The sequence below is a fragment of the Oncorhynchus mykiss genome, chromosome 18 (genome assembly GCF_013265735.2).
Source record: "Oncorhynchus mykiss isolate Arlee chromosome 18, USDA_OmykA_1.1, whole genome shotgun sequence".
NCBI classification, from domain to species: Eukaryota; Metazoa; Chordata; class Actinopteri; order Salmoniformes; family Salmonidae; genus Oncorhynchus; species Oncorhynchus mykiss.
In genome coordinates, this window is record NC_048582.1 from 73,300,271 (window position 1) to 73,321,960 (window position 21,690).

Here is a 21,690-nt window from a genome sequence, read left to right on the forward strand (position 1 = left end):
GTCAAAAGTAGTGCACTTGCAAGGGGATAGCATGCCACTTGGGACGCTGATATGAAGAGCTCTGCTATTGGTGGACTGAGAACAGAAGGAGTCCTAGAGCTCTGCTATTGGTGGACTGAGAACATAAGTAGTCCTAGAGCTCTGCTATTGGTGGACTGAGAACAGAAGGAGTCCTAGAGCTCTGCTATTGGTGGACTGAAAACAGAAGGAGTCCTAGAGCTCTGCTATTGGTGGACTGAGAACAGAAGTAGTCCTAGAGCTCTGCTATTGGTGGACTGAGAACATAAGTAGTCCTAGAGCTCTGCTATTGGTGGACTGAGAACATAAGTAGTCCTAGAGCTCTGCTATTGGTGGACTGAGAACATAAGTAGTCCTGGAGCTCTGCTATTGGTGGACTGAAAACAGAAGGAGTCCTGGAGCTCTGCTATCCGTCCCAAGCCCGACGGGCCCCAACATCGGATTAGGGTAGGGCCGTTTTTTATTTTCTTCTCATCAATAACTAGGCTACTGGTATGGCTCGCATATCATTAAATGATCATTAAAATGTTGAAGCTGAGCCATTTGCACGTGCTCTGCAATGCAGTATAGTCATACCTGACTAAGATCATAACGTGGCGTTAGAAGTGCTTCAACCTTGTCAAATATAAGACAGGAGAGATTATTTGACAGAAAATAATAATGTTCCTTGAGTGACAATTAGCTAACTGCCCTCGTCATTGAGCAGCCCAAAGCGGAGCCGTCGCTATGGTTACTCACAGACTCACAGAGCACCATGAGCAGAGCGCATGCAGAGCGAGCTGTGTGCAGGGAGTGAGTGACAGACAGAGCAGATAATGGATTTACTAACAGAGGAAGTGATTTCTGATTTTGGGCTTCGTGCAGGGCTGGGCCTTAAAGTTAGCAGAAGCAATTGGGCCTGGGCATGGTAGGGCCTGAATGTTGCCTGGCATTGGTAGAGCTCTGGCTTAAAATGCATGCCTGTGCAGGGCTCTAAGTAGTCCTACGGAACCTGAAATAGATTCAGACACAGTCAGAGAACATTCAAAGACTTACATTCATTGACAGGCAGCCAGAGAACATTCAAAGACTTACATTCATTGACAGGCAGCCAGAGAACATTCAAAGACTTACATTCATTGACAGGCAGCCAGAGAACATTCAAAGACTTACATTCATTGACAGGCAGTCCGAGAACAACCAACCACTTAGATGAATTGACAATAAAACTGATAGTATACTCATACATAGATAGCCTGAATACATTCATAGGAACAGCATACTTAATGACATTGAGAGACGTTATTTTAGATTGAACTAACTACAGATGATAGTCAGGCAGTGAGAGGGGACAGAACAAAGAGAGATTCAGTGCAGGGTTGTGCGCAGTTCAATTCTCAATTCAGGGGTTGAATGTTGTCCGTTTCAATTTTAATTCAATGCTTCAATTTGTTTTCTATAAGAATTCTTAATTTCATGAATTGGCGGAAGTGACCCCTTTGCCTAATTCAGAGATACACATACATTCATAGTGTGGTCACTGAGACATTCCTAGACGTGTGCACAAAGAGACAATAAATATACAGACATACTGTTCAGATAGTAGACATTCATAGATAAGACATTCACGTCATACAATCTCGAATAGACATCGATCAAATGTATAAACCTGTGTATTCTACAACTATCATACACACGACTGTCGGTGGTCAAATAGGTCACGTCCTTAAATGCCACCCTATTTCCTACATAGTGCACTACTTTTGACAGATCCCCTATGGGCCCTAAATACAGTAGGTGCACTAAATAGGGAATAGGTTGTAGTTTTGGACACAAAAAAATTATTCTCTGTCCTCACAATGACCTAGATTCACAGTTAGGGGCCTTTCCAGAAAGCAGGATTAAATTAGCCAGCTAACTTTGACAAACAGTCAGATATCTCTCTTAATTTTCTGGTAAATTGTTTGGTTTTCTGTTTCATTTTGAAAGCTAAACTTGAATGTGTTGTTGGTTGTCAAGTCAATTACAATTGTCAAGTCAATCTCTCTCTCTCTACATATACATATACATACATATATATATATACACACATATATATATATATATATATATATATATATATATATATATATATATATATATATATACAAAACAAATTAAATGTAATTTCCAAATATTTAGGACAGTTCATTAAGTACAGCTGGCTAACTCATTGATCCTGCTTCCTGGAAGAGCCCCCTGTACTCAACACTTTATTTTTCTCCTTTCTTCCCTCCTTATCTCCTTCCCTCCTTATCTCCCTTCTCTCCTTCTCTCACTTATATACAGGAAGGCCTTCACTTACATGTCATATTGAGGATGTGGCTAGGGTTACAAACTTTCCCCAAATTCCCAGATTTTCCAGAAATCCTGCTTGTCCGCTCCTGATTTCTGAGATCCTTCCAAACAGGATTTTGGGTAAATTCCTGGAATTTCAGGAACGTTTAGGTATTTTTTGCCACCCTAGGCGTAGCACAGTGAGTGTTGATATGCTCAATAGATCATACTACAAAGAATCGTGATATAGCTAGCTAAACTATAAAAAAAAAACAATGTAACCAGAGGGGTTATTAGCTAGACTAGCATACCTGCTAATTTGATCCTTTAACATGAAAATGAATAGCCATCCTATACAGTAACGGTCAACAGTTTTACAACACCGACTCATTCAAGGGTTTTACTTTATTTTTTAAAACTATTTTCTACATTGTAGAATAATAGTGAAGACATCAAAACTATGAAATAACACATATGGAATCATGTCGTAACCCCAAGACGAAGTGTCAAACAATTCAAAATGTATTTTATATTTGAGATTCGTCACCCTTTGCCTTGATGACAGTTTTGCACACTCTTGGCATTCTCTTAACCAGCTTCATGAGGTAGTCACCTGGAATGCATTTCAATTAACAGGTGCGCCTTGTTAAAAGTTAACTTGTGGAATTTCTTTACTTCTTAACGCATTTGAGACAATCAGTTGTGTTGTGACAAGGTAGGGGTGGTATACAGAATATAGCCCTATTTAGTAAAAGACCAAGTCCATATTATGGCAAGAACAATTCAAATAAGCAAAGAGAAATGACAGTCCATCATTACTTGAAGACATCACTCAATACAGAACATTTCAAGAACTTTGAAAGTTTCTTCAAGTGCAGTCGCAAAAACCATCAAGCGCTATGATGAAACTGGCTCTCATGAGGACCGCCACAGGAAAGGAAGACCCAGAGTTACCTCTGCTGCAGAGGATAAGATCATTAGAGGTACCAGACTCAGAAATTGCAGCCCAAATAAATGCTTTACAGAGTTCAAGTAACAGACACATCTCAACATCAACTGTTCATAGGAGACTGTGTGAATCAATCCTTCATGTTCGAATTGCTGCAAAGAAACCACTACTAAAAGGACACCAATAATAAGAAGAGACTTGCTTGGGCCAAGAAACACGATCAATGGACATTAGATTTGTGCACATTTTTCCTTTGTTCTGATGAGTCCAAATTAGAGATTTTTGGTTCCAACCGCCATGTCTTTGTGGGTGAACGGATGATCTCCGCATCTGTGGTTCCCACAGTGAAGCATGGAGGAGGAGGTGTGATGGTGTCGGGGTGCTTTGCTGGTGACACTGTCTGTGATTTATTCAGATTTTCAAGGCGCACTTAACCAGCATGGCTACCACGGCATTCTGCAGCGATACGCCATCCCATCTGGTTTTTGCTTAGTGGGACTATCATTTGTTTTTCAAAACACACCTCCAGGCTGTGTAAGGGCTATTTGACCAAGAAGGAGAGTGATGGAGTGCTGCATCAGATGACCTGGCCTCCACAATCCCCTGACCTCAACCAAACTGTGATGGTTTGGGATTAGTTGGACCGCAGAGTGAAGGAAAAGCAGCCAACAAGTGCTCAGCATATGTGGGAACTCCTTCAAGACGGTTGGAAAAGCATTCCAGCATTCCTGGTTGAGAGACCACCAAGAGTGTGCAAAGTTGTCATCAAGGCAAAGGGTGGCTATTTGAAAAATCTCAAATGGATTTGTTTAACACTTTTTTTTGGTTACTACATGGTTCCATATGTGTTATTTCATAGTGTTGATGTCTTCACTATTATTCTACAATGTAAAAAATAGTACAAATAAAGAAAAACTCTTGAATGAGGCGGTGTTGTGAACCTTTTGACTGGTGATGTATATATCGCACTGCTTTAAATGTCCTCTACATGTTTGAAAGTAACTAATATTGTATAAATCACTAGTATGCTAATCGTTTAGTACAATAGCAATACAATACCCAACACATCTGCCCTAGCAATTACTAGCCATAATAAAGCTCTCCTGTCATCTTTGGTTTCTGATTAGCCGGTCGTTGTTTAAAGGACAATTGACTAAGAATCCATTACCTATATAGTTCACTACTTTTTAGCAGATCCCTATAGACCCTGGTCTAAAGTAGTGCCCTATAAAGGGAATATAGTGCCATTTGGAATACATCCCAGATCTATTCAAACTAGGGTGGAGACTAAACTAACTGAAGTCTGTTTCAAACCAGGAATAGATTAGTTGGATGAGTTTTTCAGGAATAGTTAGAGGAGTTCTTCAGGAATAGTTTAGTTGGATGAGTTCATCAGAAATAGTTCAGTTGGATGAGTTTCAGGAATAGTTCAGTTGGAGGAGTTCTTCCAGAATAGTTCAGGAATAGTTCAGTTAGATGAGTTCATCAGGAATAGTTCAGTTGGATGAGTTCTTCAGGAATAGTTCAGTTGGATGAGTTCTTCGGGAATAGTTCAGTTGGATGAGTTCTTCGGGAATAGTTCAGTTGGATGAGTTCTTTGGGAATAGTTCAGTTGGATGAGTTCTTCAGGAATAGTTCAGTTGGATGAGTTCTTCAGGAATAGTTCAGTTGGATGTTCTTCAGGAAGAGTTCAGGAATAGTTCAGTTGGATGAGTTCTTTAGGAATAGTTCAGTTGGATGAGTTCTTCGGGAATAGTTCAGTTGGATGAGTTCTTCGGGAATAGTTCAGTTGGATGAGTTCTTCAGGAATAGTTCAGTTGGATGAGTTCTTCAGGAATAGTTCAGTTGGATGAGTTCTTCAGGAATAGTTCAGTTGGATGAGTTCTTCAGGAATAGTTCAGTTGGATGAGTTCTTCAGGAATAGTTCAGTTGGATGAGTTCTTCAGGAATAGTTCAGTTGGATGAGTTCTTCAGGAATAAAGGCTGATACACACAACCCCCCCCCCCCCCCCCCCCCCACACACACACACGCACACACGCACACTGGATATGAGATGTATTCTATGCTGTGGTCCCAGTTCAGTATGACCTCTGTGATGTCTTCAACTCTGAGCCCTGTCCTTTGATTGGTCGTAGAATGATCTGAAGGCAAGCATGGAAATGGCTCTGAAATAAGGAGAGGAGAGGAGAGGAGAGGAGAGATCGAAAACGCGCCTAAGTAAACTACCCACCCTACTTCTCTTCCTCATCCTCCTCCCATGTTATCTAAAATGTCTGATGGAAAGTTCATTCGAAAACTCCCCCGAAACCTTCCCAAGCACCACTGCTGCTCAGTGACATCAACTTCCTCTTCGGGTGATGACATCACTTCCAGACGTGAGACGTCGTCATGTGGTTGGAGCTTTGAGTCTTTGGTCCGCCGATGTGCTGACTGCCGTATCCCGTCATGGCGTTGGTGCCGTAGAAGTTCACCCCCGCCATGTGCTGGGTCATCTGGTGTGGGGGGGAATCGCATGTGCGCACACACACACACACACGCGCGAACACACGGACAAACACAGATTTTAATACTATAGTCAAATGTTATGTAAATATACAGTTACACACATATTGGCTCATTGAAACACAGTCAAACACAGTCATTTCCTCTCACACACGGTCCTCACAAGTATAGTAATACAAACACACACACACACACACACATTCCAGGTGTGTCTCTCTCACCTGAGTGATGGCGCACTGATCCTGCTGTACCTGCTGAGGCACGGACGCCACTCCGCATGTCATGCCTTTCTGTTGACGTCCAATGATGCTTTGTTGCTGTGCTCCCATGATGCCGTTATGTTGCACTCCCATCATGCCGCTCTGCTGAGATCCCATCATGCCGCACTGCTGAGCTCCCATCATGCCGCTCTGCTGAGATCCCATCATGCCGCTCTGATGAGCTCCCATCATGCCGCTCTGCTGAGCTCCCATCATGCCGTTCTGCTGAGCGCCCATCATGCCTCTCTGCTGAGCGCCCATCATGCCTCTCTGCTGAGCTCCCATCATGCCGCTCTGCTGAGCTCCCATCATGCCGCTCTGCTGAACTCCCATCATGCCGCACTGCTGAGCTCCCATCATGCCGTTCTGCTGAGCTCCCATCATAACACTCTGCTGAGCTCCCATAATGCTTTGCTGATGATTTATCATGCTGTGTGGCACTCCTGCCATGAACGGGGATGTGTTGACTGCTTGCCCCATGACACCCTGTTGAGCCATAAAGCCATTCTGTTGTGCCGCCACCATTCCATTCTGCTGAGCTCGCATAACACTTTGCTGTTGCCCTCCCATCATGCCGTTCTGCTGCTGACCACTCAGGGCCATCATTGAGTGTGATGTCACCATGGCTCCTCCCATCGCTCCCCCCTCCGTGGCCAGGGAATGGTATGATCCGTAGTAGCCCAGCTGGGCTGGGTTCATGTACAGGCCAGCTGGAGATACAAAGTTAAACCACTCAAAAAGTTGGGCAAGGACAGTTACTAAAGGACAGTTACTAAAGGACAGTTACTAAAAGACAGTTACTAAAGGACAGTTAGGAAAGGACAGTTAGGAAAGGACAGTTAGGAAAGGACAGTTACTAAATGACAGTTACTAAAGGACAGTTACTAAAGGACAGTTACTAAAGGACAGTTACTAAAGGACAGTTACTAAAGGACAGTCAGGAAAGGACAGTCACTAAAGGACAGTCACTAAAGGACAGTCACTAAAGGACAGTTACTAAAGGACAGTTACTAAAGGACAGTTACTAAAGGACAGTTAGGAAAGGACAGTTACTAAAGGACAGTTACTAAAGGACAGTTACTAAAGGACAGTTAGGAAAGGACAGTTAGGAAAGGACAGTTAGGAAAGGACAGTTAGGAAAGGACAGTTAGGAAAGGACAGTTAGGAAAGGACAGTTACTAAAGGACAGTTACTAAAGGACAGTTACTAAAGGACAGTTAGGAAAGGACAGTTAGGAAAGGACAGTTAGGAAAGGACAGTTAGGAAAGGACAGTTAGGAAAGGACAGTTAGGAAAGGACAGTTACTAAAGGACAGTTACTAAAGGACAGTTACTAAAGGACAGTTACTAAAGGACAGTTACGAAAGGACAGTTACGAAAGGACAGTTACGAAAGGACAGTTAGGAAAGGACAGTTACTAAAGGACAGTTAGGAAAGGACAGTTAGGAAAAGACAGTTAGGAAAGGACAGTTAGGAAAGGACAGTTACAAAAGGACAGTTACTAAAGGACAGTTAGTAAAGGACAGTTAGTAAAGGACAGTTAGTAAAGGACAGTTAGGAAAGGACAGTTAGGAAAGGACAGTTACTAAAGGACAGTTACTAAAGGACAGTTACTAAAGGACAGTTACTAAAGGACAGTTACTAAAGGACAGTTAGGAAAGGACAGTTAGGGAAGGACAGTTAGGGAAGGACAGTTAGGGAAGGACAGTTAGGAAAGGACAGTTACTAAAGGACAGTTACTAAAGGACAGTTACTAAAGGACAGTTAGGAAAGGACAGTTAGGAAAGGACAGTTAGGAAAGGTGACCTCTTACCCCGTGCAGCTAGGTTCTGGTGCGATGTGGGTGTGGTTGCATAGAGGGAGAGGATGGAGTCCTTAGACATCTTTGTCCTAGAGCCCTCCTGTCTGGGTGCTGAGTCCAGGAACAGGCTGAGGTTCTCGGGTACCGACGTGGCCACACAACCCCTGGGCATGGAGCTACCCACCGGCTGGAGAGAGGAGAGATTGTTACATAGGGTTAGTGTGTGTGTGTGTCTGTCTTGTGTATATCTGGTATAACTCTCTCTGAATCTCACCGTGGTGTTGGTGGAGGAAGAGGCAGGCAGAGAGCTGAATAGATTCAGGTCAGAGTGCACCGTAGCTGGCTTAGCTACCAGAGGACTCCCCCTCTCTCCAGAGCTGGACCTACCATTGGATATAGCAGCATGGGGAGCAGGATCATCTGAGAGAGAGAGACAGAGAGACAGAGAGAAAGAGAGAGAGAGAGAGAGAGACAGAGACAGAGAAATAGAGAGAGAAAGAGAGAGGGACAGAGAGACAGAGAGAGACAAAGACACAGAGCTTATGAGAATGCTTATTTATTTTAATTTATCTTGTGTCCTTTAACCATTTGTACATTGTTAAAACACTGTAAATATATAATATGACATTTGGATTGTCTTTATTGTTTTGAAACTTCTGTATGTGTAATGTTTACTGTTAATTGTTATTGTTTATTTCACTTTATATATTCACTTTATATATTATCTACCAAACTTGCTTTGGCAATGTTAACACATGTTTCCCATGCCAATAAAGCCCCTTGAATTGAATTGAATTGAGAGAGAGAGAGAGAGAGCGCGAGAGAGAGATAGAGAAAGAGAGACAGTGAGACAGAGACAGAGAGAGAGAGAGACAGTGAGACAGAGACAGAGAGAGAGAGGGAGAGAGAAAGAGAGAGAGAGAGAGAGAGAGAGAGAGAGAGAGAGAGAGACAGAGACACAGAGAGAGAGACAGAGACAGAGAAAGGTGTATCCCCTACCACCCCTTATCTACTACCACCACATCCAAGACCATGCTCTGTAGCATTGAGAGAGAATGAACAGCTCCTTCAGTACATCTGCACTAAACACACACACACACACACACACACACACACATGTTATTGTACTAAAAGTCTACATGTTCAATGAAAAGGAAGGACAAAAGAGTACAGATGAATTCTGTTATCCTGTTTATCATTCTGAACAACTCAGTAGTTACTGTATTTCTGTTATCCTGTTTATCATTCTGAACAACTCTGTAGTTACTGTATTTCTGTTATCCTGTTTATCATTCTGAATAACCCAGTAGTTACTGTATTTCTGTTATCCAGTTTATCATTCTGAACAACTCTGTAGTTACTGTATTTCTGTTATCCTGTTTATCATTCTGAATAACCCAGTAGTTACTGTATTTCTGTTATCCTGTTTATCATTCTGAATAACCCAGTAGTTACTGTATTTCTGTTATCCTGTTTATCATTCTGAATAACCCAGTATTTACTGGATTTCTGTTATCCTGTTTATCATTCTGAATAACCCAGTAGTTACTGTATTTCTGTTATCCAGTTTATCATTCTGAATAACCCAGTAGTTACTGTATTTCTGTTATCCTGTTTATCATTCTGAATAACCCAGTAGTTACTGTATTTCTGTTATCCTGTTTATCATTCTGAATAACCCAGTAGTTACTGTATTTCTGTTATCCTGTTTATCATTCTGAATAACCCAGTAGTTACTGTATTTCTGTTATCCTGTTTATCATTCTGAATAACCCAGTATTTACTGGATTTCTGTTATCCTGTTTATCATTCCTAATAACCCAGTAGTTACTGTATTTCTGTTATCCAGTTTATCATTCTGAACAACTCTGTAGTTACTGTATTTCTGTTATCATGTTTATCATTCTGAATAACCCAGTAGTTACTGTATTTCTGTTATCCCGTTTATCATTCTGAATAACCCAGTAGTTACTGTATTTCTATTATCCTGTTTATCATTCTGAACAACTCTGTAGTTACTGTATTTCTGTTATCCTGTTTATCATTCTGAATAACCCAGTAGTTACTGTATTTCTGTTATCCTGTTTATCATTCTGAATAACCCAGTAGTTACTGTATTTCTGTTATCCTGTTTATCATTCTGAACAACTCTATAGTTACTGTATTTCTGTTATCCTGTTTATCATTCTGAATAACCCAGTAGTTACTGTATTTCTGTTATCCTGTTTATCATTCTGAATAACCCAGTAGTTACTGTATTTCATCAACAATATCAACAATATATTCAGGCGAACGGCAAAAGAAGCTCAACTGAAATTGATAAAAAAACAAACCAAAAAAAGACAACTGGTTTGAAAGGAAAAAAACTAAAGCACAGAGACCCAAATAATGATGAATTACACCATCATTACGGAGACTTTAAAACTCTATAAACGTGCACTCAGAACCAATAAAACAACAGCAAGAAACTGACACTCACTGAGGAGTCCATAAACACAAACAACTTCTGACAAAATTGGACCCCCCCCCCCCCCCAAAAAAAAAGGAACTACAGGAAATAGGGATACAAAATGGACAACACCTTTTAACACCCTCTACAACACCGTTCAAATTGATGCAACCGCAGAACAACGCCAAATTCATGAGAAGGTAAATAGATTAGAGAAAGATATAACAGACAATCAAAATCCACTGGACTCCCCAATTACTGACCAGGAGCTCTTTAAGAGACTTCAGGCCCTCAAATTTAAAGAAGCATGCGAACCTGATGGCATCCTAACTGAGACGCTTAAACGCAACATTTCAATTGGCTATATTAAAAATGTTTAATTTGAGCCTGATGTAGGTTATTTCCCTGACATAAGGAGACAAATTTGACCCTAACAATTACAGAGCTATTTGTGTGAACAGTAACCCGGGGAAGGTTTTCTGTAGATTTATACATTTAAGAGTTATACGTACAATATAATAAGTACAATGTCTTGAGTAAATTGGATTTATACCAAAACATCGCACGACTGATCATATTTACACCCTACACACCCTGATAGATAAACAAGGCCACCACTTTATGGCAGCGAGGTGTGGGGTCCACTTGCAAAACAAGATTTCATCAAATGGGACAAACACCCCATTGAAACCCTGCATGCAGAGTTCTGTAAGATTCTCCTACATGTCCAGAGGAAAACTACAAACAATGCATGCACGGCAGAATTAGGCCAATATCCACTAATAATAAAAACTCAAAAAAGAGCAATTCAGTTTTGGAAACATATAAAATAAAGTGACCCCCACTCATATGATTACCAAGCCCTGCAATGTCAAGAGCTGAGCAAAGAACAGAGTCGCCTCATCCAGCTGGTCTACTAACACACTGAAGCCTCAGTCCCCTCATCCAGCTGGTCCTGGGGCTGAGTTCACGAACCTGTTCTACTAACGCAATGAAGCCTCAGTCCCCTCATCCAGCTGGTCCTGGGGCTGAGTTCACTAACCTGTTCTACTAACGCAATGAAGCCTCAGTCCCCTCATCCAGCTGGTCCTGGGGCTGAGTTCACTAACCTGCTCTACTAACACACTGAAGCCTCAGTCCCCTCATCCAGCTGGTCCTGGGGCTGAGTTCACAAACCTGTTCTACTAACGCACTGAAGCCTCAGTCCCCTCATCCAGCTGGTCCTGGGGCTGAGTTCACAAACCTGTTGTGCTAACACACTCAAGCCTCAGTCCCCTCATCCAGCTGGTCCTGGGGCTGAGTTCACTAACCTGTTCTACTAACACACTGAAGCCTCAGTCCCCTCATCCAGCTGGTCCTGGGGCTGAGTTCACTAACCTGTTCTACTAACACACTGAAGCCTCAGTCCCCTCATCCAGCTGGTCCTGGGGCTGAGTTCACAAACCTGTTCTTACTAACACACTGAAGCCTCAGTCCCCTCATCCAGCTGGTCCTGGGGCTGAGTTCACGAACCTGTTCTTACTAACACACTGAAGCCTCAGTCCCCTCATCCAGCTGGTCCTGGGGCTGAGTTCACTAACCTGTTCTACTAACACACTGAAGCCTCAGTCCCCTCATCCAGCTGGTCCTGGGGCTGAGTTCACGAACCTGTTCTACTAACACACTGAAGCCTCAGTCCCCTCATCCAGCTGGTCCTGGGGCTGAGTTCACTAACCTGTTCTACTAACGCAATGAAGCCTCAGTCCCCTTATCCAGCTGGTCCTGGGGCTGAGTTCACTAACCTGCTCTACTAACACACTGAAGCCTCAGTCCCCTCATCCAGCTGGTCCTGAGTTCACTAACCTGTTCTACTAACACACTGAAGCCTCAGTCCCCTCATCCAGCTGGTCCTGGGGCTGAGTTCACGAACCTGTTCTTACTAACACACTGAAGCCTCAGTCCCCTCATCCAGCTGGTCCTGGGGCTGAGTTCACTAACCTGTTCTACTAACACACTGAAGCCTCAGTCCCCTCATCCAGCTGGTCCTGGGGCTGAGTTCACGAACCTGTTCTACTAACACACTGAAGCCTCAGTCCCCTCATCCAGCTGGTCCTGGGGCTGAGTTCACTAACCTGTTCTACTAACGCAATGAAGCCTCAGTCCCCTTATCCAGCTGGTCCTGGGGCTGAGTTCACTAACCTGCTCTACTAACACACTGAAGCCTCAGTCCCCTCATCCAGCTGGTCCTGAGTTCACTAACCTGTTCTACTAACACACTGAAGCCTCAGTCCCCTCATCCAGCTGGTCCTGGGGCTGAGTTCACGAACCTGTTCTACTAACACACTGAAGCCTCAGTCCCCTCATCCAGCTGGTCCTGGGGCTGAGTTCACAAACTTGTTCTACTAACGCACTGAAGCCTCAGTCCCCTCATCCAGCTGGTCCTGGGGCTGAGTTCACAAACCTGTTCTACTAACACACTGAAGCCTCAGTCCCCTCCTCCAGCTGGTCCTGGGGATGAGTTCACTAACCTGTTCTACTAACACACTGAAGCCTCAGTCCCCTCATCCAGCTGGTCCTGGGGCTGAGTTCACGAACCTGTTCTTACTAACACACTGAAGCCTCAGTCCCCTCATCCAGCTGGTCCTGGGGCTGAGTTCACGAACCTGTTCTTACTAACACACTGAAGCCTCAGTCCCCTCATCCAGCTGGTCCTGGGGCTGAGTTCACTAACCTGTTCTACTAACACACTGAAGCCTCAGTCCCCTCATCCAGCTGGTCCTGAGGCTGAGTTCACGAACCTGTTCTACTAACACACTGAAGCCTCAGTCCCCTCATCCAGCTGGTCCTGGGGCTGAGTTCACTAACCTGTTCTACTAACGCAATGAAGCCTCAGTCCCCTTATCCAGCTGGTCCTGGGGCTGAGTTCACTAACCTGCTCTACTAACACACTGAAGCCTCAGTCCCCTCATCCAGCTGGTCCTGAGTTCACTAACCTGTTCTACTAACACACTGAAGCCTCAGTCCCCTCATCCAGCTGGTCCTGGGGCTGAGTTCACGAACCTGTTCTACTAACACACTGAAGCCTCAGTCCCCTCATCCAGCTGGTCCTGGGGCTGAGTTCACAAACTTGTTCTACTAACGCACTGAAGCCTCAGTCCCCTCATCCAGCTGGTCCTGGGGCTGAGTTCACAAACCTGTTCTACTAACACACTGAAGCCTCAGTCCCCTCCTCCAGCTGGTCCTGGGGATGAGTTCACTAACCTGTTCTACTAACACACTGAAGCCTCAGTCCCCTCATCCAGCTGGTCCTGGGGCTGAGTTCACAAACCTGTTCTACTAACACACTGAAGCCTCAGTCCCCTCATCCAGCTGGTCCTGGGGCTGAGTTCACAAACCTGTTCTACTAACACACTGAAGCCTCAGTCCCCTCATCCAGCTGGTCCTGGGGCTGAGTTCACTAACCTGTTCTACTAAGACACTGAAGCCTCAGTCCCCTCATCCAGCTGGTCCTGGGGCTGAGTTCACTAACCTGCTCTACTAACACACTGAAGCCTCAGTCCCCTCATCCAGCTGGTCCTGAGTTCACTAACCTGGTCTACTAACACACTGAAGCCTCAGTCCCCTCATCCAGCTGGTCCTGGGGCTGAGTTCACAAACCTGTTCTACTAACACACTGAAGCCTCAGTCCCCTCATCCAGCTGGTCCTGGGGCTGAGTTCACAAACCTGTTCTACTAACGCACTGAAGCCTCAGTCCCCTCATCCAGCTGGTCCTGGGGCTGAGTTCACAAACCTGTTCTACTAACACACTGAAGCCTCAGTCCCCTCATCCAGCTGGTCCTGAGGCTGAGTTCACTAACCTGTTCTACTAACACACTGAAGCCTCAGTCCCCTCATCAAGTTGGTTCTGGGGCTGAGTTCACAAACCTGTTCTACTAACACACTGAAGCCTCAGTCCCCTCATCCAGCTGGTCCTGGGGCTGAGTTCACAAACCTGTTCTACTAACACACTGAAGCCTCAGTCCCCTCATCCAGATGGTCCTGGGGCTGAGTTCACAAACCTGTTCTACTAACACACTGAAGCCTCAGTCCCCTCATCCAGCTGGTCCTGGGGCTGAGTTCACTAACCTGTTCTACTAACACACTGAAGCCTCAGTCCCGTCATCCAGCTGGTCCTGGGGCTGAGTTCACTAACCTGTTCTACTAACACACTGAAGCCTCAGTCCCCTCATCCAGCTGGTCCTGGGGCTGAGTTCACTAACCTGTTCTACTAACACACTGAAGCCTCAGTCCCGTCATCCAGCTGGTCCTGGGGCTGAGTTCACTAACCTGTTCTACTAACACACTGAAGCCTCAGTCCCCTCATCCAGCTGGTCCTGGGGCTGAGTTCACTAACCTGTTCTACTAACACACTGAAGCCTCAGTCCCCTCATCCAGCTGGTCCTGGGGCTGAGTTCACGAACCTGTTCTACTAACACACTGAAGCCTCAGTCCCCTCATCCAGCTGGTCCTGGGGCTGAGTTCACAAACTTGTTCTACTAACGCACTGAAGCCTCAGTCCCCTCATCCAGCTGGTCCTGGGGCTGAGTTCACAAACCTGTTCTACTAACACACTGAAGCCTCAGTCCCCTCCTCCAGCTGGTCCTGGGGATGAGTTCACTAACCTGTTCTACTAACACACTGAAGCCTCAGTCCCCTCATCCAGCTGGTCCTGGGGCTGAGTTCACAAACCTGTTCTACTAACACACTGAAGCCTCAGTCCCCTCATCCAGCTGGTCCTGGGGCTGAGTTCACAAACCTGTTCTACTAACACACTGAAGCCTCAGTCCCCTCATCCAGCTGGTCCTGGGGCTGAGTTCACTAACCTGTTCTACTAAGACACTGAAGCCTCAGTCCCCTCATCCAGCTGGTCCTGGGGCTGAGTTCACTAACCTGCTCTACTAACACACTGAAGCCTCAGTCCCCTCATCCAGCTGGTCCTGAGTTCACTAACCTGGTCTACTAACACACTGAAGCCTCAGTCCCCTCATCCAGCTGGTCCTGGGGCTGAGTTCACAAACCTGTTCTACTAACACACTGAAGCCTCAGTCCCCTCATCCAGCTGGTCCTGGGGCTGAGTTCACAAACCTGTTCTACTAACGCACTGAAGCCTCAGTCCCCTCATCCAGCTGGTCCTGGGGCTGAGTTCACAAACCTGTTCTACTAACACACTGAAGCCTCAGTCCCCTCATCCAGCTGGTCCTGAGGCTGAGTTCACTAACCTGTTCTACTAACACACTGAAGCCTCAGTCCCCTCATCAAGTTGGTTCTGGGGCTGAGTTCACAAACCTGTTCTACTAACACACTGAAGCCTCAGTCCCCTCATCCAGCTGGTCCTGGGGCTGAGTTCACAAACCTGTTCTACTAACACACTGAAGCCTCAGTCCCCTCATCCAGATGGTCCTGGGGCTGAGTTCACAAACCTGTTCTACTAACACACTGAAGCCTCAGTCCCCTCATCCAGCTGGTCCTGGGGCTGAGTTCACTAACCTGTTCTACTAACACACTGAAGCCTCAGTCCCGTCATCCAGCTGGTCCTGGGGCTGAGTTCACTAACCTGTTCTACTAACACACTGAAGCCTCAGTCCCCTCATCCAGCTGGTCCTGGGGCTGAGTTCACTAACCTGTTCTACTAACACACTGAAGCCTCAGTCCCGTCATCCAGCTGGTCCTGGGGCTGAGTTCACTAACCTGTTCTACTAACACACTGAAGCCTCAGTCCCCTCATCCAGCTGGTCCTGGGGCTGAGTTCACTAACCTGTTCTACTAACACACTGAAGCCTCAGTCCCCTCATCCAGCTGGTCCTGGGGCTGAGTTCACTAACCTGTTCTACTAACACACTGAAGCCTCAGTCCCCTCATCCAGCTGGTCCTGGGGCTGAGTTCACTAACCTGTTCTACTAACACACTGAAGCCTCAGTCCCCTCATCCAGCTGGTCCTGGGACTGCGTTCACTAACCTGTTCTACTAACGCAATGAAGCCTCAGTCCCCTCATCCAGCTGGTCCTGGGGCTGAGTTCACGAACCTGTTCTACTAACGCAATGAAGCCTCAGTCCCCTCATCCAGCTGGTCCTGGGGCTGAGTTCACAAACCTGTTCTACTAACACACTGAAGCCTCAGTCCCCTCATCCAGCTGGTCCTGGGGCTGAGTTCACGAACCTTTTCTACTAACACACTGAAGCCTCAGTCCCCTCATCCAGCTGGTCCTGGGGCTGAGTTCACAAACCTGTTCTTACTAACACACTGAAGCCTCAGTCCCCTCATCCAGCTGGTCCTGGGGCTGAGTTCACTAACCTGTTCTACTAACACACTGAAGCCTCAGTCCCCTCATCCAGCTGGTCCTGGGGCTGAGTTCACGAACCTGTTCTTACTAACACACTGAAGCCTCAGTCCCCTCATCCAGCTGGTCCTGGGGCTGAGTTCACAAACCTGTTCTTACTAACACACTGAAGCCTCAGTCCCCTCATCCAGCTGGTCCTGGGGCTGAGTTCACGAACCTGTTCTACTAACACACTGAAGCCTCAGTCCACTCATCCAGCTGGTCCTGGGGCTGAGTTCACAAACCTGTTCTTACTAACACACTGAAGCCTCAGTCCCCTCATCCAGCTGGTCCTGGGGCTGAGTTCACGAACCTGTTCTACTAACACACTGAAGCCTCAGTCCCCTCATCCAGCTGGTCCTGGGGCTGAGTTCACTAACCTGTTCTACTAACGCAATGAAGCCTCAGTCCCCTCATCCAGCTGGTCCTGGGGCTGAGTTCACGAACCTGTTCTACTAACGCAATGAAGCCTCAGTCCCCTCATCCAGCTGGTCCTGGGGCTGAGTTCACGAACCTGTTCTACTAACACACTGAAGCCTCAGTCCCCTCATCCAGCTGGTCCTGGGGCTGAGTTCACGAACCTGTTCTTACTAACACACTGAAGCCTCAGTCCCCTCATCCAGCTGGTCCTGGGGCTGAGTTCACTAACCTGCTCTACTAACACACTGAAGCCTCAGTCCCCTCATCCAGCTGGTCCTGAGTTCACTAACCTGTTCTACTAACACACTGAAAACTCAGTCCCCTCATCCAGCTGGTCCTAGGGCTGAGTTCACGAACCTGTTCTTACTAACACACTGAAGCCTCAGTCCACTCATCCAGCTGGTCCTGGGGCTGAGTTCACTAACCTGTTCTACTAACACACTGAAGCCTCAGTCCCCTCATCCAGCTGGTCCTGGGGCTGAGGTCACGAACCTGTTCTTACTAACACACTGAAGCCTCAGTCCCCTCATCCAGCTGGTCCTGGGGCTGAGTTCAAAAACCTGTTCTACTAACACACTGAAGCCTCAGTCCCCTCATCCAGCTGGTCCTGGGGCTGAGTTCACTAACCTGTTCTACTAACGCAATGAAGCCTCAGTCCCCTCATCCAGCTGGTCCTGGGGCTGAGTTCACTAACCTGCTCTACTAACACACTGAAGCCTCAGTCCCCTCATCCAGCTGGTCCTGAGTTCACTAACCTGTTCTACTAACACACTGAAGCCTCAGTCCCCTCATCCAGCTGGTCCTGGGGCTGAGTTCACGAACCTGTTCTACTAACACACTGAAGCCTCAGTCCCCTCATCCAGCTGGTCCTGGGGCTGAGTTCACAAACCTGTTCTACTAACGCACTGAAGCCTCAGTCCCCTCATCCAGCTGGTCCTGGGGCTGAGTTCACTAACCTGTTCTACTAACGCACTGAAGCCTCAGTCCCCTCATCCAGCTGGTCCTGGGGCTGAGTTCACAAACCTGTTCTACTAACACACTGAAGCCTCAGTCCCCTCATCCAGCTGGTCCTGGGGCTGAGTTCACGAACCTGTTCTTACTAACACACTGAAGCCTCAGTCCCCTCATCCAGCTGGTCCTGGGGCTGAGTTCACGAACCTGTTCTACTAACACACTGAAGCCTCAGTCCCCTCATCCAGCTGGTCCTGGGGCTGAGTTCACTAACCTGTTCTTACTAACACACTGAAGCCTCAGTCCCCTCATCCAGCTGGTCCTGGGGCTGAGTTCACGAACCTGTTCTACTAACACACTGAAGCCTCAGTCCCCTCATCCAGCTGGTCCTGGGGCTGAGTTCACAAACCTGTTCTTACTAACACACTGAAGCCTCAGTCCCCTCATCCAGCTGGTCCTGGGGCTGAGTTCACGAACCTGTTCTTACTAACACACTGAAGCCTCAGTCCCCTCATCCAGCTGGTCCTGGGGCTGAGTTCACTAACCTGCTCTACTAACACACTGAAGCCTCAGTCCCCTCATCCAGCTGGTCCTGAGTTCACTAACCTGTTCTACTAACACACTGAAAACTCAGTCCCCTCATCCAGCTGGTCCTAGGGCTGAGTTCACGAACCTGTTCTTACTAACACACTGAAGCCTCAGTCCACTCATCCAGCTGGTCCTGGGGCTGAGTTCACTAACCTGTTCTACTAACACACTGAAGCCTCAGTCCCCTCATCCAGCTGGTCCTGGGGCTGAGTTCACTAACCTGTTCTACTAACGCAATGAAGCCTCAGTCCCCTCATCCAGCTGGTCCTGGGGCTGAGTTCACTAACCTGCTCTACTAACACACTGAAGCCTCAGTCCCCTCATCCAGCTGGTCCTGAGTTCACTAACCTGTTCTACTAACACACTGAAGCCTCAGTCCCCTCATCCAGCGGGTCCTGGGGCTGAGTTCACGAACCTGTTCTACTAACACACTGAAGCCTCAGTCCCCTCATCCAGCTGGTCCTGGGGCTGAGTTCACTAACCTGTTCTACTAACGCAATGAAGCCTCAGTCCCCTTATCCAGCTGGTCCTGGGGCTGAGTTCACTAACCTGCTCTACTAACACACTGAAGCCTCAGTCCCCTCATCCAGCTGGTCCTGAGTTCACTAACCTGTTCTACTAACACACTGAAGCCTCAGTCCCCTCATCCAGCTGGTCCTGGGGCTGAGTTCACGAACCTGTTCTACTAACACACTGAAGCCTCAGTCCCCTCATCCAGCTGGTCCTGGGGCTGAGTTCACAAACCTGTTCTACTAACGCACTGAAGCCTCAGTCCCCTCATCCAGCTGGTCCTGGGGCTGAGTTCACAAACCTGTTCTACTAACACACTGAAGCCTCAGTCCCCTCCTCCAGCTGGTCCTGGGGCTGAGTTCACTAACCCGTTCTACTAACACACTGAAGCCTCAGTCCCCTCATCCAGCTGGTCCTGGGGCTGAGTTCACTAACCTGTTCTACTAACGCACTGAAGCCTCAGTCCCCTCATCAAGCTGGTCCTGGGGCTGAGTTCACTAACCTGCTCTACTAACACACTGAAGCCTCAGTCCCCTCATCCAGCTGGTCCTGAGTTCACTAACCTGTTCTACTAACACACTGAAGCCTCAGTCCCCTCATCCAGCTGGTCCTGGGGCTGAGTTCACAAACCTGTTCTACTAACACACTGAAGCCTCAGTCCCCTCATCCAGCTGGTCCTGGGGCTGAGTTCACAAACCTGTTCTACTAACGCACTGAAGCCTCAGTCCCCTCATCCAGCTGGTCCTGGGGCTGAGTTCACAAACCTGTTCTACTAACACACTGAAGCCTCAGTCCCCTCATCCAGCTGGTCCTGAGGCTGAGTTCACAAACCTGTTCTACTAACGCACTGAAGCCTCAGTCCCCTCATCCAGCTGGTCCTGGGGCTGAGTTCACAAACCTGTTCTACTAACACACTGAAGCCTCAGTCCCCTCATCCAGCTGGTCCTGGGGCTGAGTTCACAAACCTGTTCTACTAACGCACTGAAGCCTCAGTCCCCTCATCCAGCTGGTCCTGGGGCTGAGTTCACTAACCTGTTCTACTAACGCACTGAAGCCTCAGTCCCCTCATCCAGCTGGTCCTGGGGCTGAGTTCACAAACCTGTTCTACTAACACACTGAAGCCTCAGTCCCCTCATCCAGCTGGTCCTGGGGCTGAGTTCACGAACCTGTTCTTACTAACACACTGAAGCCTCAGTCCCCTCATCCAGCTGGTCCTGGGGCTGAGTTCACGAACCTGTTCTACTAACACACTGAAGCCTCAGTCCCCTCATCCAGCTGGTCCTGGGGCTGAGTTCACTAACCTGTTCTTACTAACACACTGAAGCCTCAGTCCCCTCATCCAGCTGGTCCTGGGGCTGAGTTCACAAACCGGTTCTACTAACACACTGAAGCCTCAGTCCCCTCATCCAGCTGGTCCTGGGGCTGAGTTCACGAACCTGTTCTTACTAACACACTGAAGCCTCAGTCCCCTCATCCAGCTGGTCCTGGGGCTGAGTTCACGAACCTGTTCTACTAACACACTGAAGCCTCAGTCCCCTCATCCAGCTGGTCCTGGGGCTGAGTTCACTAACCTGTTCTACTAACGCAATGAAGCCTCAGTCCCCTCATCCAGCTGGTCCTGGGGCTGAGTTCACTAACCTGCTCTACTAACACACTGAAGCCTCAGTCCCCTCATCCAGCTGGTCCTGAGTTCACTAACCTGTTCTACTAACACACTGAAGCCTCAGTCCCCTCATCCAGCGGGTCCTGGGGCTGAGTTCACGAACCTGTTCTACTAACACACTGAAGCCTCAGTCCCCTCATCCAGCTGGTCCTGGGGCTGAGTTCACGAACCTGTTCTACTAACACACTGAAGCCTCAGTCCCCTCATCCAGCTGGTCCTGGGGCTGAGTTCACTAACCTGTTCTACTAACGCAATGAAGCCTCAGTCCCCTTATCCAGCTGGTCCTGGGGCTGAGTTCACTAACCTGCTCTACTAACACACTGAAGCCTCAGTCCCCTCATCCAGCTGGTCCTGAGTTCACTAACCTGTTCTACTAACACACTGAAGCCTCAGTCCCCTCATCCAGCTGGTCCTGGGGCTGAGTTCACGAACCTGTTCTACTAACACACTGAAGCCTCAGTCCCCTCATCCAGCTGGTCCTGGGGCTGAGTTCACAAACCTGTTCTACTAACGCACTGAAGCCTCAGTCCCCTCATCCAGCTGGTCCTGGGGCTGAGTTCACAAACCTGTTCTACTAACACACTGAAGCCTCAGTCCCCTCCTCCAGCTGGTCCTGGGGCTGAGTTCACTAACCCGTTCTACTAACACACTGAAGCCTCAGTCCCCTCATCCAGCTGGTCCTGGGGCTGAGTTCACTAACCTGTTCTACTAACGCACTGAAGCCTCAGTCCCCTCATCAAGCTGGTCCTGGGGCTGAGTTCACTAACCTGCTCTACTAACACACTGAAGCCTCAGTCCCCTCATCCAGCTGGTCCTGAGTTCACTAACCTGTTCTACTAACACACTGAAGCCTCAGTCCCCTCATCCAGCTGGTCCTGGGGCTGAGTTCACAAACCTGTTCTACTAACACACTGAAGCCTCAGTCCCCTCATCCAGCTGGTCCTGGGG

The 21,690-nt window shown here is 47.4% G+C and overlaps 1 protein-coding gene across 1 annotated transcript in view; it reads right to left on the reverse strand.

Annotated features, from left to right (window-relative positions):
- Positions 1-4,100: 4,100 nt before the first annotated feature.
- The window catches only part of LOC110517586 (stromal membrane-associated protein 2), a 59,361-nt gene continuing 41,771 nt past the window's right edge, over positions 4,101-21,690 (reverse strand). The window contains exons 7-10 of the mRNA XM_036953659.1: positions 8,100-8,245; positions 7,838-8,012; positions 5,987-6,735; positions 4,101-5,755 (exon numbers count right to left, since the gene is read on the reverse strand). Coding sequence (XP_036809554.1) covers positions 5,627-5,755; positions 5,987-6,735; positions 7,838-8,012; positions 8,100-8,245 — 1,199 coding nt within the window. The 3' untranslated portion in view covers positions 4,101-5,626. The remainder of the gene's footprint in view (positions 5,756-5,986; positions 6,736-7,837; positions 8,013-8,099; positions 8,246-21,690) is intronic.